At 30.2% G+C, this 18,440-nt stretch overlaps 3 protein-coding genes across 3 annotated transcripts in view; 2 read left to right on the top strand and 1 right to left on the bottom strand.

Moving 5' to 3' along the window:
* Positions 1–2,949: 2,949 nt before the first annotated feature.
* Positions 2,950–4,914, top strand: LOC119600778 (UDP-glycosyltransferase UGT4). The gene is made up of 4 exons (XM_037951288.1): positions 2,950–3,074; positions 3,132–3,668; positions 3,726–4,290; positions 4,349–4,914. The coding sequence occupies exons 1-4, from the start codon at positions 2,950–2,952 to the stop codon at positions 4,799–4,801; spliced, it is 1,680 nt and encodes a 559-aa protein (XP_037807216.1). The 3' UTR covers positions 4,802–4,914.
* A 3,519-nt stretch (positions 4,915–8,433) lies between these two features.
* LOC119600741 overlaps positions 8,434–18,440 on the bottom strand; it is a 36,517-nt gene continuing 26,510 nt past the window's right edge. The window contains exons 2-4 of the mRNA XM_037951222.1: positions 10,981–11,125; positions 10,545–10,666; positions 8,434–10,437 (exon numbers count right to left, since the gene is read on the bottom strand). Of these exons, the coding sequence (XP_037807150.1) occupies positions 9,493–10,437; positions 10,545–10,666; positions 10,981–11,125 (1,212 nt within the window). The 3' untranslated portion in view covers positions 8,434–9,492. The remainder of the gene's footprint in view (positions 10,438–10,544; positions 10,667–10,980; positions 11,126–18,440) is intronic.
* On the top strand, positions 11,246–12,695 carry LOC119600742. Its single transcript, XM_037951224.1, has 3 exons — positions 11,246–11,837; positions 11,957–12,125; positions 12,192–12,695. Exons 1-3 carry the CDS (start codon positions 11,283–11,285, stop codon positions 12,539–12,541), a joined length of 1,074 nt encoding a protein of 357 aa, XP_037807152.1. The 5' UTR covers positions 11,246–11,282; the 3' UTR covers positions 12,542–12,695.

Consider the following 18,440-nt stretch of genomic DNA (forward strand, 5'->3'; position numbering starts at 1 on the left):
AATTTTCACTAACGTCCAACTACCTGTTTGACTCTAATCCGTCATTGATCTCGAATGTACTCTTTTTCAACGAAAGTGAAGACATTCGTCACTTTAGTGTCCCTTTTGTAAGAGAAAGTGGAGATCGTCATCATTTAGCCTTCTGACTATCTCTTTGAAATCTATGGAGTGGTGATTAACTTCTTCCTTGGAAAAGAAGTGTTAAAATAGCTTGTTACATGTAAAGGAGACAGCCCCCATGAAATGTTGGGATAGTTTTCAAAAGGTTCCTGTAGCCTGTATTTTCTGTAAACATTTGATAGTAATGCAATGTTACATTAGAAAATTCATTGTTATTACCGAAAGAAATAACTCCGATCTTTTCAATGGAGTTGGTGCCCACACAAAATTTAATGGAAATAATTGGAATGTTATTCATAGTGACAAACTACTTAATAACTTTTTAATGTTTAATTCCCATAAGGAAAAGTGGTAGAGTTCCTAAGTTAAACTTTAAGTATAAAATTATTATAATAATTGAACGACTTACCGACAAAATAATATCCACTTGTTAATAGCCTCCAACCACACACCAATAAGAAACATTCTGAGGGCTCGACTGCAATTTTCAGCTTTCTTTTACAAATTTTCACAATTATTTTACTGTTTCAAAAATTTGTATCACAAACAACTCTATAAATAAACATTTCTTAATTAAAACTATACAAAAAAACTTTTATTTATTTAATTAATTAAAAATTTTTTGCGCCACTAACGAACATTTTTTTCTCTATTTACATTTCAAACGAGTTGCCATCTCTGCGATTTTATCAACCAAACACGATTCTCTGTTAAATGTAGCGATTTTCTAATAAGAAAGTATTAAAAAAAATATGTTTTTCTTCTAACTACAAATTGGCAACATTTTAACTAAATAACAGACAAGAGATATAAAAAAACGAAGGTGAATTTCAAAAAATAGTTATTTTGTTGAGTTATTCATAAAATGTGCTAAAAGTATGCTGTATAGGTTTCAAATTGAAAATGTTTCTTTTCATAAATACCGTAAAGGTTATAATTAAGAAAATATAAACTTTAAGCAATGTAAGAAATACTATAAATATTTATGTATTGTTCTAAAAAATAAAGTATGTGAAAAGCTCTAAATAGACAACATTGGATGATTGGTATTCGATGTTTAATTTTAAAAATATTGGTGAATAAATTATATTTCACCACAAATTTCGTTATTTTACAAGATAGTTTTTAAAATTTCCATCCTGAAAGTATGCTATTGGTAACAAATATTTTCCTATTGCCAAATTAGCGTTTTCAATAAAATCTTTTATAATGCTTTTTGAGATAACAACGGCCTTCAGCATGGCAACAATGGTAAAAAACAATAACAAAAATTAAAAAAAAAAATTTAAATAATAAATTTTCTTAAAAATATAACGGAAAATACAGAACATATACTGTCATTTGAGTTTGGTTGTTAAGCATCCTTTTCTCACATGTCAAACAGTTGTCATTTTTCTTTTTCACCTTCTTTCAGTTTACGCGCATTTTTCACACGGTTCGGAAGTTCAGTAGTAATTGTTCTAGTTACTTTGTATTTTTTCCTTAAAATAACAAAGATAATTAAAATATGTTTGCATAAAATTATAAACAAATTGTTTCTTAATATTTGTCCATTGAAATATTTGTGAATGTGTTATGTAAATAGTTAAAAAAGTAATGTCAAGTTATATTTCATATTGCAGATACTTGTTGTTTGTTTACAGAAATGTAATGTGTTAGTGTAAATAAAAATAACAAAAGGTGGGCAAGAAAGTGTAAAAATGAAAATTTTTAATTTATATAAAGAAAGGTCCAATTATTCAAATCATGTTTTTAATAAAGTTTTGTTTTTAATAAATAGAAATAATAATAATAAATAGAAAAGAAATTACGATTTAATGTAATGTGTAAATATGTGTAAATATTAAAAAAGGCTCAATTTTCATAAATATAACGAAAACATATGAATGTACGTGAAATTCCTCAGAGAATTTGCATAAAACATACCGTAAAAGGTTTAAAAATAGGTAAGTGCTCCTTAAATTATAAGGATCTAAAAATTAATTTTCTTGAGTGATCACAATAGGGGCGTTATTTAAGGATCTACATCTGATTTTAGAATTGGAGCGTTATTTACCTATATTTTTATATCCTACACCACTATAATGGGGAAGGTATTATGCGTTTGTGCTGATGTTTGTAACATCCAAAAATATTGTTCCTACACCCACCTTAAAGTATACCAAAGACAAAGACTATTGAAAATTGTTAAAATCGGTCCATTATTTCGTTCCCATATAACCGTACCACCCGAATAGGGCTTTTGATTTCATAAATGTGTTAAATGTTCTTGTATCACTTCAAAAATCGACAAAACTTAGTTTTATATAGGTCTTAATCATCGGGCCTAATTTGACCCAATCCCCCATATAAAGTCCCCTTCAGAAAATGACTTGATGGGTCAAAATTCACTTATAAACACTAATATCACGATGATATTCTGCATAAATACGTAATGTAGACGTAACCTAATTATGGAATATTAAAGTGATATCAGATTTTCACTATTTTGGGATCTACTGGCGATTTTAGAAAATTTTAATTTAAGTTATTAAAGATTTTCATTATATCGATTTTATGTGAAAAATTTGTGTGAACGCAAGTTTTCACGAATATCGATCTAGTAACCACAGATTCTTCATTAGTGTTAAGAAAATATTTGTTTGTGCAAACCACTGTACATATTCTTATCAATTTAAACAATGAATGCACTTTCATTATTTATGCCGGTAAAACGAAATTCATATCTTTGTGTTTCGATAACTTATCTTATCAAAGAGAATTGTTATAATTTTGTCCTAAAGTAAAAAATTAAACTGAACACCTATTGGACGCTTAGTCACAATCAAAATGGAATTGAAAGTGATCAGAAGTACGTGTTTAGTAATATTACTGCTAATAAGTTTAATAACTCAAACTGAGTCCAAAAAAATATTGTGTTTATTGGGTGTTGGTACAGAAACTGCTTTAAAATGGTAAGTTTAATATAGAAATTTAAACATAAAATATTTATTAATTTTATACATTTTAAGGAACGAAGTGTTAATAAATGAATTGGCGGCTAAAGGTCATGATTTAACTGTTGTTACACCTTCAATATGGGACTTGGAATCGGAAACAAATATTGATTTCATTTATTTAGAAAATACACAACAATTTCTTAGACAACGTTATGAAAATAATAATAATAGTCATAATGCTTTGGATCAAAGTAATTGGAAATTCATAGTGAATTGGTATGATCAACACATGGCTAGATGTCGTGGAAACTTGGAATCTAGCGGTTTGTCAGAAGTTTTAAAGTTGGCCTTGCAAAGGAAACGCGTTTTTGATTTGTTAATTTATGATGTCACTTATGGTCCCAATTGTTTGTTGCATATAGCTTATCTCTTTGGTGCTACACCAATTGTTGGCATAACAAGTTCCACCTTAACAGCTGATATTTTAAATATCAATCAGCATTCAGGTTTAAATGCTGCATTAGATCCTTATGTGTTAAGTGATTTTGGTAAAAACATGAATTACTGGAAACGTTTGTATAATACGGCTCTATTTGGTTTTGACTATGCGTAAGTGAATTTTGGCACAATTAAGTAACTTAAAACTAAACCCCAATTTAATTTCAGTTACCGCCAATGGGTGGTAAGACCTGTTATTGAAGGTCTTTGGTCTAATAATGTTAAAAATAATAATGTTCCAAAATCTTTAGACGAATTAATGCCTCGATTTAAAGTTATCTTAGCCAATCATCATCCTGCTCTACACACTTTAACAGCACTAGCGGGAAATATCATTGCTGTACCCGGCCTTCATATACAAAATAAAAAATCCATCAAACCTTCTCCCGATCTTTTAGAGTTTATAGAAATTTCATTAACCGACTTAATTTTAATCGATTTGGATTTAAATCAATTGGGAGAAAGTAATGTTTTGGCCATAATAAAGGTGATTCGTAAATTTCCAAAATATAATTTTATTTGGAATACTGGAGAAAGTAAAAAGTTGTTAAAAAATAAACCAAATAATGTATTTATTGCAAATAACCTAAACAATCTGGAAGTAATGGAACTAGTTAAAGCTAATTCTGAAATTAAGATTGTTTTAACAGTTCCAGAAATATTACGAATTCAAGAGTGTTTATATCAGGGCATACCAATGATCACGGTCGCTTTAAGTCCCGAACAAAGATATGTAAGTATTGTTGTTAATAAATCCGGCTTTATTTTAATTAATCTAAAATTTCTTACAGCTGGCCAAAAGAATAGAAGAACAGGGTTTTGGTCTTAATTTAGAATTAAGTAATTTAGTAAATCTAGCTGGGAGTTTTGAAGAGATCTTAACTAACAAAAATTTCCTAAAAAAGGCTCAGCAATTACAAGTGACTTTAAGAAACCCTCAAAATCCTCCTCTAGATACCGCTGTTTGGTGGGTGGAACATTTATTGCAATATCCTCAAGCCAATGACTATCTGATCTCTACAAATAAGAATGAAGTGGGATTTTTTGCTAGAAATTCTTTTGATATTGTTTTTCTATTCGAAATCATAATTTTAATTTGTATTATTAATATGATTTTGGTTTGTAAACAAACTATAGAAAATTTTAAGCAAATATCCAAAACTAAGAGAAAAAGGGAGGAAAAGAAGGAGAAACAAGTTAATAGGATGAAAAAGGAAAAGAAAGTGAAAAAACATAAAGCCTAGACATCGAAGTTATTATAAATATGGCAGTAAATTTGTTAAAAAACTATTAATTTGTTAAACTTTTTTAAGGAAAAATTTTAAATAAATTTATACTAAAAGAAAAAAATTAACCAAGACTGAACTAGTTACATAAGTGGTTCTTTAGGGTTAGTTATAGTACTATTTATAAAGGATGGTTTGATATATGTTGCTATAACTATTGATAAATTGAACTACTTCGGCAGAGTATGACTCAATCACATTAAAATTAAAAAAAAAAGTTTCAAACGAGTCTGGATTAAGTTTGTTGGAATCTATATCTTATCGACATTGGAAGTGTTGAATTGATTAGCAATGGACTATACTATAGACTAAACTATAGATTAGACTTTAGACTAAACTATAGACTAGACTATAGACTAGACTATAGACTAGACTATAGACTAGACTATAGACTAGACTATAGACTAGACTATAGACTAGACTATAGACTAGACTATAGACTAGACTATAGACTAGACTATAGACTAGACTATAGACTAGACTATAGACTAGACTATAGACTAGACTATAGACTAGACTATAGACTAGACTATAGACTAGACTATAGACTAGACTATAGACTAGACTATAGACTAGACTATAGACTAGACTATAGACTAGACTATAGACTAGACTATAGACTAGACTATAGACTAGACTATAGACTAGACTATAGACTAGACTATAGACTAGACTATAGACTAGACTATAGACTAGACTATAGACTAGACTATAGACTAGACTATAGACTAGACTATAGACTAGACTATAGACTAGACTATAGACTAGACTATAGACTAGACTATAGACTAGACTATAGACTAGACTATAGACTAGACTATAGACTAGACTATAGACTAGACTATAGACTAGACTATAGACTAGACTATAGACTAGACTATAGACTAGACTATAGACTAGACTATAGACTAGACTATAGACTAGACTATAGACTAGACTATAGACTAGACTATAGACTAGACTATAGACTAGACTATAGACTAGACTAGACTATAGACTAGACTAGACTAGACTATATACTAGACTATAGACTAGACTATAGACTAGACTATAGACTAGTCTATAGACTAGACTATAGACTAGACTATAGACTAGACTATAGACTAGACTATAGACTAGACTATAGACTAGACTATAGATTAAACTATAGATTAGACTATAGACTAGACTATAGACTAGACTATAGACTAGACTATAGACTAGACTATAGACTAGACTATAGACTAGACTATAGACTAGACTATAGACTAGACTACAGACTAGACTATAGACTAGACTATAGACTATAGACTAGACTAGACTATAGACTAGACTATTGGCTAGGCTATAGGCTAGACTATCAAACGTCAGATTTGAGGGGAAAACGTCAAACTGGCAACACTGGTTGTAGTACTATATGGTAGCTTAAGACGTTCTCATTTGTATCTACTACTCAAATCAAAATCCAATATTGTTGCACTGTGTAATCAATATATGTATTTATTACCAGCACCTTTTATGCGAACCACTTACCGCATCTTGCAAAAATCTCATAAATGTCAATCAAATAAAAAACGACTTTCAATTATTTAAACGTTATTTGTTTATTCTTTATTGCTCATTTTTTTGTAATTTTTTTCTTCAAAATTCTTTAAATTAAATAGTTTACAATTATTGATTTTAAAATAAATTTTATTATAAACCAACAACTAATAAGAAGTAAGCGAAAAACCGAACCAAATGTGGTCACTAACAAATGCTTTTTAAAGGCAATTTATTTTCATTACTAAATTTTGCAATATTTCAACTTATTTTTTTCAATATTTGGAAATCATTTACATTATTAGTATTAGTTTCAACAAATCACTTTTAAAAGTAAAAAAATTAAAGCAAAAATCTATTGCCAAATTTGGTAGCATGCAACCAAGCAACTAATTCAGGGCGTACTTCTTTTTTAGTTAATTGGTGGAGAAGTTTTTTTTTCACTTAAATATGGTACAATAAAATTATTAAATATTTTTGTTTAAAATTTAAATATATTACATAGATAAATACATAAATACTTGTAAAGAATTACGCACTCTTTTGATTGAATTGTTTTTTTTTTTTTTTTTTGTTATGTATTTAAAAACTAATGAAAATGACAACTTAATTGTAAATATTATTGATTACTTTAATAAATTTATATCATTATGTTTATAAATTAACTAAGATTATAAAAAAATGATTTAAGTTTTTGTGATTTAAAATAATGTTAATATGGCAAGATTAATACATGAATTATACAATTATCTAAACGTATTCAAAAGCATTCATTATTATTTTTCCATTTTAAATACGATTATTTGCTTTAATTGAAGATTAAATACATGAATGTTTTAATTTATTATTGAGATGAATGAAAACACAATTAGAAAGACTAAGCGATGGGCGAGAAATCTGCCATGGAAGTATTTCAGAATCGCCATACAAATTGGACGAAAGTTTGACTCCAAACAGCAATGTTATAGTAATTTAATTTTGATAAATTTTAGTCTAAAGTCTAGTTTACTTATAGTTTAGTCTATAGTCTGGTCTATAGTCTAGTCTATAGACTATAGACCAGACTATAGACTAGACTATAGACTAGACTTTAGACTAGACTATAGACTAGACTATAGACTAGACTATAGACCAGACTATAGACTAGACTATAGACTAGACTATAGACTAGACTATAGACTAGACTATAGACTAGACTATAGATTAGACTATAGACTAGACTATAGACTAGACTATAGACTAGACTATAGACTAGACTATAGACTAGACTATAGACTAGACTATAGACTAGACTCTAGTCTATAGTCTAGTCTATAGTCTAGTCTATAGTCAAGTCTATAGTCTAGTCTATAGTCAAGTCTATAGTCTAGTCTAGTCTATAGTCAAGTCTATAGTCTAGTCTATAGTCTAGTCTATAGTCTAGTCTATAGTCTAGTCTATAGTCTAGTCTATAGTCTAGTCTATAGTATAGTCTAGTCTATAGTCTAGTCTATAGTCTAGTCTATAGTCTAGTCTATAGTCTAGTCTATAGTCTAGTCTATAGTCTAGTCTATAGTCTAGTCTATAGTCTAGTCTATAGTCTAGTCTATAGTCTAGTCTATAGTCTAGTCTATAGTCTAGTCTATAGTCTAGTCTATAGTCTAGTCTATAGTCTAGTCTATAGTCTAGTCTATAGTCTAGTCTATAGTCTAGTCTATAGTCTAGTCTATAGTCTAGTCTATAGTCTAGTCTATAGTCTAGTCTATAGTCTAGTCTATAGTCTAGTCTATAGTCTAGTCTATAGTCTAGTCTATAGTCTAGTCTATAGTCTAGTCTATAGTCTAGTCTATAGTCTAGTCTATAGTCTAGTCTATAGTCTAGTCTATAGTCTAGTCTATAGTCTAGTCTATAGTCTAGTCTATAGTCTAGTCTATAGTCTAGTCTATAGTCTAGTCTATAGTCTAGTCTAGTCTAGTCTAGTCTATAGTCTAGTCTATAGTCTAGTCTATAGTCTAGTCTATAGTCTAGTCTATAGTCTAGTCTATAGTCTAGTCTATAGTCTAGTCTATAGTCTAGTCTATAGTCTAGTCCATAGTCTAATCTATAGTCTGGTATATAGTCTAGTCTATTATTAATATTTTAAATGACGATCTGCAAAAAGCTTTGAACTTGTTTTAAATAAATTTAAACATTTAAGAACTATCGCTTAGTCGCTACAATTGTGTTTATACCTAAAAACACACTACATACATATGTACGTATGTGTGTTATCATGTTTTGTAAATTGCACAAATTGTTTAGTTATTTAAATTACTTCTAAATATTTTAGTAGGTTATTAATAAAGCAACAAATAAAAATTAAAAAACAAAAAATAAATTAACTAAGCAATTGAATAGAGGAAGTTTTAAACTAGACGTTTGTGCCTTTGCAAAGTGAATAGTGGAATGGATTAAAGTGGAGGAGTGGTGTAAATAAAACTATTTGGAAAATTAAAAAAATAATATGAATTATGGAAGTGCTTTTGTATTTCGTCTTTATCTAAACCATCCATCCAAATCAGACATATACAAACTTTAAATAAGTGAAATGAATTTGAACGAATGACTAAATGAATGAAGACTGACGGACTGACTGACTGGACGGATTTTGTTTGGTTTGTTTCGAATTGTATCGTACTTATTTCCTACAAATTAAAATTATAATAATATTTTTTTTTAAATAATACACAATATAATTAGGGGAAACATAATTAATTAACACAGAAAATTCGGTTAGAAAAATAATAAAAAAAAATAAAAAAAAAAATAAAATATTTAAAGCATTTCGTTGAGGTTGGCTGGTTTGTTTTTGTAGTTGTTGTTGGCTCAAAGACTTTTAAATAATGTTGGAATAGTAAAGGACACTGCTTCAATTGACTTCATCTTTGGCTAGTATTTGTGGTTAATGTTTAATTGTTAGCTGAGATTAGTATGAGAGTAGAGTTATTAGAATAAACTAAATTAAATAAAAAATCCCGGAAAGCCAAGTGTTCTATAAATCACAAACACATAGCACAATCAGCCTTACCAGGATTTCCAAAGTATCAGATGAAGTTTAAGCACGCTAATGAACCTTAATTAACATGAGATGTTAGTGTCTTAAGCCTTTTCTACACATTCGTAGGTTGAGGTTCATCATAAGGTTGTGCTCCCAGACCCACATAACGATTGCGATTTCTGTGTATGAAACCTTTTTCGGGTGAAGCATTGTAATAAACAACACGTCTTATACCGAAGGGATCCACATAACCGAAACTACCAGCCTTTTTAGTGTCAGTTATTTGTTCTTCTTCGTGATATTGATGGGGTAAAATGTAGCGGAAGCCATTGCGCGTAACAGTAACATCATTGTAATCTGGGGCAGTGTAATCATTATTGGCTTGTGCCGGCACTCTACGCCTTTGGTAGAGAGGGGGCAAGGGGGGTAATAGACCACCTTCCAAAGCGTTGACATCTAGTGGCAGGTTTTGTGAAGATTGACCATATGCACTGGGTCCATAATTGTAACCAGCATTAGGAGTTGCTGTAGTTCTTATAACAGCTTCAAATGGTTTAGGTGTTGAATAGCCATAAACACCCTGTTTTAGTTCATCTGCTGCAATAGGTTGCGGCTTTAAAGGTGCCACAACTATGGGTCTTATTCTACGACGTGTACTTTCTCTAGGAGGTTCCATATCTATGGAGGGCAGTGGTATTTCAGTTCTTTCTGTTGTCGTCGTATATTGATAATTGTACTGCTGTTTAGGAGGACGTACATAAACTACAGGTCGACGGTGTTTGGGTGCCTCTGGCAATTCATTTGGATAATGATCGAAACCTAAATAGGACGTAGGCTCCAGTTTTGCCGCTTCGGCCGGAGATAAGTAACCCAAAATGGGACGTTCTGTGGTGGTGGTAACGGGTGGGGCAGTGGGAGGTGCTAAAGTACTCGTAACTTGTGCATAAATACTCGAACTATGACTTGCGATACTATTTGGTCTGTTTTGTAAACCATGTTTACCATCAACTAAAACACCTGATTGAGCAGGAACTGCTTTGGTTGATTTAATGGCATCCTGAAAATGGAAAAGAATTTGACAAAGTTTTATAGCATCCCTAAAGTATCTGACATGATGTTGTTATTTATTTAAAACGATTCCTTTTTGCTTTCGGTTTAACTTACCTCAATTTCTGTGCCTTGACCTACAAAAACTACTTTTGATTTTAAAATTCGATAACCCTGCTTATCGGCTATATAATCCTTAAGTCTTAAATAACCTGCAGCATCTATCCAGGCTTCGGTACCTAAAAGAAAAAAATACAAGATAGATCCCATCAAACCAATTCGAGTTCTCTTCAGTTTAGTTCTACATAATTTAGTTCTAGTTCAGTTCCAGTTTAGTTCTAGTTCAGTTCTAGTTCTAGTTCAGTTCAGTTCAGTTCTAGTTCAGTTCTAGTTCAGTTCTTTTTCTAGTTCAGTTCTTTTTCTAGTTCAGTTCTAGTTCAGTTCTAGTTCAGTTCTAGTTCAGTTCTAGTTCAGTTCTAGTTCAGTTCTAGTTCTTGTATCTTGCCGCATAAATTGTAAATATTTTAAATAGATATTATTTTTCACAACTTACCAATGACTGTGCCATCCTGTAAACGTTTTTCTTTCCGAAATTGACCATTGTTTGTTTGAAAACGAAAATATCGTTCGGGTCCCTCATCTGTTTGTATGTGATATTGATCGCTGGCTAAAACACTTGAAATTTCCAGACACACCAACTAAAAATAAAAGAGAAACAAGAAAAATAAATCAATGACTATGTTACCCGGTTACCAAAACAATACATAGCAACATAAAAATATAAATAACAACATTATTTAAAATACTAAATTTACACAATTTCCTTTAACACATTGATTACATCGTTCAACAAATATGCCTAAAAATCGCCATTTACTACAGCACAACAAAAAATCGGAACAACAAACAGAAAACGATCCAGAAAATGTTTCGAAAATACGAGCCTCACGTTATGGACGCCTTGCAAAACCCTCCCGATTTCTACCCAAAACCGAAGTGGATACCTTTCAAATACGTAAAGCTCTTAATGTTTATATGCGTGAGGAGTTGGAAGAATTGGGTCGTAAGACTTATTTTCAAAGAGTCTTCGTATTGGCAAGGAATATCGATGAGAAAAAACTCGAGGTGTTTTGTCGAAATGCGAATTTTTCTGTTGCCAATATACAGCAACCAGATTTTCGGGAATATTTTCAACATTATTTGGATGAAATATTTACAACTTGCGAAAGGAAAAGAAGTGCTACGGATCATTTGTCAGGTCTAAGTATTGTCATGGGCTCTAGTCATACGTATTTAATGATTGAGGGTGCTGAGGAAATGATAGCAATATTTTTCGAAGAATTGGCGGCGTTTCATGATCGTATATGGGCAAGTTCGCGAGTATTTTTGGTAGAGGACAAAATTGGTGAGGTGAGTTTTAAGGAGGGCAGTTTTTTTTAAAGGGTTTGAAAGGGAAGATTGGTTAATTGCTTAAGGTGGCGTAAAGAAAGAGATTTTTTACACAATATGTAATATTTCTAAATTTGCAGACCTATTTTAATTGCTTCTACAGCCGTCGTTCCCCGGCCATTAATATTAATGAAAAATTTCCACCTTCAACTCCCAGAGAGTATAATCTAATGGCGGTGCAGCATTTGAAAATAAAAGAAAAAGTTATAGCAATAGTTGAAACTTTGTCCAAACAATTGAGAAAAACTGGTAAGTCCAACATTTCCGTTGAATTTTTTAAAAATAAATATTAATCATTTAATTTGCAATAAATAGCCCCAGATGCAATAGAAACCCCTAAAGAAACTCCAGTTGATTTATTTATGTTACCCCCTGATCCCTTCAACAAACTATTGCCTGAAATACAACGTATAGATTTAGTGTTGGACGCCAATAAATTCTATCATACGGTTAAAGATTTTGCTCTAACCTACAGAATTATACCGACACATCAAGATGAAGAGGCACTCTTTTGGCCCATACAAAACAACTACACACCATTGGACATATTTGAACGTTCTGCCTTTGATGTCAATCTAACATTTGGCAATTATGGCAAAGATGACAGTGATAAGAAGCAGGAAAATGGTTCTCATGACATGGAAGAAGAATTACAAAATATTTAATTAATGTTAGAGATTATCGGCAAACAAGATCTATTTTTATTAGAATTTTGCATATTTTCTTGCCTTAACGAACTGTTTGGAATTATAAAAATGTTTTTGTTGTTATGTTTTTTTCTATTAAATTTAATAAAACAATTTCAAATCCTATTGTACAGTACGTGAGTCCTCAATTGTTTGTTGCTCGTATAAATATGAGTTTTTTATTTATTTTTTATTTGTATCTCATAAATAGTTAAACAACATTTTGTATGAGCAAAAAGCAATTTAATGTAGGCATTTTATTATTCTACTGGTTTTCAAATGAACTTGTCGAAACATTCTAAAAAATATGATCTCACTATATGGTAGTTGCAACTATTTTTGTGTGATTTTAACAAAAGATTAAAAGCTTGTCATTGCAACTTCACATTTAAACAAATATTTATGTTTTGCAATAAAAATTTATAAATTTCATTATTAAAGACTTGTTACACTTTGCCATTGAAGTCATTAATTTATTGTTGCAGTGTTTTAAGTGCAAAAAGTTTTCCATTTGCCACAAAATTTTGCGCGCCAAAACAAATACTTGTTTTTCGCCTTAAACTGTATTTTGTTGATTTTTTTCTGTGTGTGTTTTTCTGAATGATCATTGCAATGGCGCTGCTTCCGTTTGTCATTTCTGGTACGATTTATTTTAAACAACAGTGATTTCTTTTCTCGCTTTCAATGGAAACTGGTTATTGAAAAATAAAGGCAGTCAGAAGCAACAAAAAAAAAAAAAGAAAAAGTTGCGCAATTGTGCGAAACTGCAGCAACAAAATTGCCACACATACACATTACATGATCTTGCAACAACATCTCACATTAAATAAATTTTTCGTTAAAAAAAAACTCCGACATGAAAATGTCTTTTGTTCGTTAAGTAGTGAGACAAATTTTCTTTCTCATCTTCTAATCGCCTGAACATCTTTTTATCTTGATTTTTCTTTAATATTTGTAAAAATAAATCTGATTGTCTTCTTCTTTTTGTTTTCTATACGTGTGTCTGACATCAAATCACCTTGACTTTGCTTTAAACAACAAATGCATATGTATGTACACAGTCAATGTTTTTATTTGTATCTTTAAATGGAGATGATCATGTTTGATTGCAAAATTTTCAAACGTAATTATTTAACTGGTTTCGTTTTGATTTAATGTTGGAAAACTTTTTTAGTTTTTCGTTTGAGCTTTTCGTTTTTGTAAGGCGGTTAAAATCATTAATCTTTTGATTTTATTGTAAAACCATTTCGTTGATGATTTCGTAGCACCAACGGAAGTTTCTTAATGTTTTGCAAATAAATGACATTTTATAAAAAAATGATTTTCATAAATGGAAAAATGTTACTTTTCAGGATGATAGATAAATATTGATAAATTATGCGGGAACAGGTTTTTAAAGGTAGTGAAATTTTTAAAAAGCCTTTTCTTAGTGGTCTTTATATATTTGACCATTCAGTGTTATGTCATGAAGTCCTCAAGTAAATATATAAGTAGACTGGACTATAGACTAGACTAGACTAGACTAGACTAGACTAGACTAGACTAGACTAGACTAGACTAGACTAGACTAGACTAGACTAGACTAGACTAGATTAGACTAGACTAGACTAGACTAGACTAGACTAGACTAGACTAGACTAGACTAGACTAGACTAGACTAGACTAGACTAGACTAGACTAGACTAGACTAGACTAGACTAGACTAGACTAGACTTAGACTAGACTTAGACTAGACTATAGACTAGACTAGACTATAGACTAGACTATAGACTAGACTATAGACTAGACTATAGACTAGACTATAGACTAGACTATAGACTAGACTATAGACTAGACTATAGACTAGACTATAGACTAGACTATAGACTAGACTATAGACTAGACTATAGACTAGACTATAGACTGGACTATAGACTAGACTATAGACTAGACTATAGACTAGACTATAGACTAGACTATAGACTAGACTATAGACTAGACTATAGACTAGACTATAGACTAGACTATAGACTAGACTATAGACTAGACTATAGACTAGACTATAGACTAGACTATAGACTAGACTATAGACTAGACTATAGACTAGACTATAGACTAGACTATAGACTAGACTATAGACTAGACTATAGACTAGACTATAGACTAGACTATAGACTAGACTATAGACTAGACTATAGACTAGACTATAGACTAGACTATAGACTAGACTATAGACTAGACTATAGACTAGACTATAGACTAGACTATAGACTAGACTATAGACTAGACTATAGACTAGACTATAGACTAGACTATAGACTAGACTATAGACTAGACTATAGACTAGACTATAGACTAGACTATAGACTAGACTATAGACTAGACTATAGACTAGACTATAGACTAGACTATAGACTAGACTATAGACTAGACTATAGACTAGACTATAGACTAGACTATAGACTAGACTATAGACTAGACTATAGACTAGACTATAGACTAGACTATAGACTAGACTATAGACTAGACTATAGACTAGACTATAGACTAGACTATAGACTAGACTATAGACTAGACTATAGACTAGACTATAGACTAGACTATAGACTAGACTATAGACTAGACTATAGACTAGACTATAGACTAGACTATAGACTAGACTATAGACTAGACTATAGACTAGACTATAGACTAGACTATAGACTAGACTATAGACTAGACTATAGACTAGACTATAGACTAGACTATAGACTAGACTATAGACTAGACTATATAGACTAGACTATAGACTAGACTATAGACTAGACTATAGACTAGACTATAGACTAGACTATAGACTAGACTATAGACTAGACTATAGACTAGACTATAGACTAGACTATAGACTAGACTATAGACTAGACTATAGACTAGACTATAGACTAGACTATAGACTAGACTATAGACTAGACTATAGACTAGACTATAGACTAGACTATAGACTAGACTAGACTAGACTATAGACTAGACTATAGACTAGACTATAGACTAGACTATAGACTAGACTATAGACTAGACTATAGACTAGACTATAGACTAGACTATGGACTAGACTATAGACTAGACTATAGACTAGACTATAGACTAGACTATAGACTAGACTATAGACTGGACTATAGAGTAGTCTTTAGTCTAAACTATAAATTAGATTAGAATAGACTAGGGAGTATAGACTCGACTTTTGAGTAGACAGTAGTAGGAGACTATATGTACATACACTTTTATATATTAACTTTACTATTTCTTTCAGTGTATTTTTTTTTGTACTAATTGTACTTGAACTCTAAATAACAAGCAATAAAACGTATATAATTTCAATAAAGAATAAATAAAATCTTAAGAAATTCTATCATAAGGAAAAACAAATATACACTCACACACATTACAGAAAAAAATCGTATTGTTAATATCTTATGAATTATTTGTTTCGATTTTGGTGCTATACTGTCGCTGTTTCTTTTTTATATACATAAGAATTGCAAATAGACTTGTATGCCTACACTCTATAAGCATTTAATACCTAAAACTTCAACTACAAAGAGTTCTTGTTTTTTTTTAATTTAATATTATTTCTTGTTATTACATTAGCATATGATTATTATTTTTAAGCCAAGTGACAACTGTGCCACCCAATATCAAAGTAGAATTAAAATAATAATAAAAAAAAAAAAATGAAATTGTATTAAAACCAAATAAATCTTTGATAACTTTGGCGTTTTATATAAATTTTAAAAACCCACACTCCCAGATGTCTTACGACGATTACAATTTATGCGTTGTTAGTTGGTTTTTCATAACACATTCTCAATTTGGCTTAAAGCATTTATTTGTTTGTTTGTTTCTTTATTGGTTCTACGGTTTGGCATAATGACAACAAAAATTCTTGAGACATTTATTTCTACTAGAAAATCTGCAAGAACAGGCTTAGCTTAGAAACCAAAATAAATTGAAATTAATGGAAATTATAACAAACTTGTTGTTTACTTAGGTCGCCTTTTGGAGTTTATTTATTAAGAAAAAGAAATTAATCAATCAATTGTCGTTAATAATATTATTAAAAAATAAGGTATTAAAATTTTAATTTTTTGTTTCAATAATAAGGAGTGTGCTAGTTTTTTGAGTTATTATTATTTTATAAAGAAAACTTATTATACATTTTTGTTAATAAGCTTTATTTTTGAAACGCAATACAAATATTATTCAAAACTTAAATTTCAATTTAATGCCAAATTATTTTCAAAAATACTTAAGAATATTTGGTAAATATTAGGTTCACTCACGAACATATTATATTCTTAGGTTTGCGGGCACAACCCAGCGAAATTGGACGAACTGCATGAGGAGAGAGAAGTGAAAAACTTGCTCACATGATATGTCATTGCTAGTTTCAATGAAAATGAGAGCACAATAGGCCAGTAGTGGCCTAGGTCGGATCTGGTCACTCTGAACAGTCTCGGAACACTGATTTTATAATTGTAATAATTTTTAACCAAAAAAATTTGCCCACTAAAAGAGGACCACCCTAATAAATGCATACATTCTGCAGTAAATTAACGAATTTTAATTAATATACTTAAATGTAACTTGTTTATTTAATTTTATAAAATTTTTTGGTTAAACTTGTTAACAAATTTGTTCTACAAATGGCTATTTAATCAAAAGACTTAAGACACAACCTTGACACACGCTTGTTTTAAAAGTTTAGTTCTTAAGTCTTTTATTTAGTCATAGTTTGCATTAGTTACATTAAAGTATGTTTATTTAACGCATGAAAGGTTTATAAATGTTTAAATTTTTGCATGCTAACAATAAAGTCAGGGACACAAATTTAAATATTTACAAAAAGTATATAGAAACTTGGTTTTTTTATTAAAATATAAAAAAACTAAACTTAAGTTTAATTTAAGACCCGGTTTTTAAATGTTAGGTCTCTTTTACTATCCAATTTACCAGAAGCCATTTGTTAATCTTGCAAAAACACTTTCTTTACAAATAATATCCTCTACATTGAGACCAATCTAACACATATATTTGATTAACACCTATAGCTTAGCTGTTAAAGTAATATATAACAAACAATAAACTCTAGTTTTATGATCAATTTGGGTTGTTCAAGATTGCTTTAAAACAGAAAAAAAACACTTACATTTTTATTTCACTTTTACATTTTATTTACATGTTATTTAAATTTCTAATTTGTTTTTATTACTTAATCAATGCCAATGTCTTCTTTTTTTCGTAGTTTGTTTTAACAGTTTCAAACAAATATAACTGCTTTGTTACACTTTTACAAGTTTGTTAATTATTTTGTGTACATTTTTATTACATTGCATTGCATTATACAGGGAGCAGCATGTAACCATGTACATTTTGTTTTAGACCCTTAAAAGTTTGATATAAACTTTGTTATGATTTCATTTTCTAACCAGAAACTAGGTATATAGGTCATTGTGAAGAGAGTTATGGGACATAAAACTTGTTAAATGGTCATAAAAGTTGGGTTTGTTTTATAAACGAAAGAAACCCTTGTTACACAAACTAAATTAATTTATAACAATTAATTTTTATAGTTCAGTATAAAAAGATCATGAATGTATGTATTAGTATTTGGCCCGGAAAAATAAAGTCTTTTAAACGCCTTAATAGCTATTTAACAAAATGAAATAAAATACGTGTTGCTGGTATGTTTATGTGTATGTATTTAGCATACTTCCCACACTCTTTTTTTCAACGCACTCTTCTACGCACTTGTGTTCGCATTAGTTTAAATAATTAACAAACAAAAAAACAACAACAATAGCTAGCGTTTGCGGCAAATAGAAACAGTTCATAACATAGTTGGCATATAGTCACATTCGTT

This window comes from Lucilia sericata, unplaced genomic scaffold, assembly GCF_015586225.1.
Source record: "Lucilia sericata isolate MDLA Ls3-8-SP2 unplaced genomic scaffold, ASM1558622v1 Contig000120F_arrow, whole genome shotgun sequence".
NCBI classification, from domain to species: domain Eukaryota; kingdom Metazoa; phylum Arthropoda; class Insecta; order Diptera; family Calliphoridae; genus Lucilia; species Lucilia sericata.

What these genes read in the sequence shown, in the direction of transcription:
- LOC119600778 (XM_037951288.1), top strand. Translation starts at nt 2,950, where the DNA reads ATGGAATTGAAAGTGATCAGAAGTACGTGTTTAGTAATATTACTGCTA. An exon ending in ACAGAAACTGCTTTAAAATG is followed by an intron (nt 3,075 to 3,131) that starts GTAAGTTTAATA and finishes ATACATTTTAAG; the next exon opens with GAACGAAGTGTTAATAAATG. An exon ending in TAAGTCCCGAACAAAGATAT is followed by an intron (nt 4,291 to 4,348) that starts GTAAGTATTGTT and finishes AATTTCTTACAG; the next exon opens with CTGGCCAAAAGAATAGAAGA.
- LOC119600742 (XM_037951224.1), top strand. Translation starts at nt 11,283, where the DNA reads ATGCCTAAAAATCGCCATTTACTACAGCACAACAAAAAATCGGAACAA. An exon ending in TAGAGGACAAAATTGGTGAG is followed by an intron (nt 11,838 to 11,956) that starts GTGAGTTTTAAG and finishes CTAAATTTGCAG; the next exon opens with ACCTATTTTAATTGCTTCTA. An exon ending in CAAACAATTGAGAAAAACTG is followed by an intron (nt 12,126 to 12,191) that starts GTAAGTCCAACA and finishes TGCAATAAATAG; the next exon opens with CCCCAGATGCAATAGAAACC.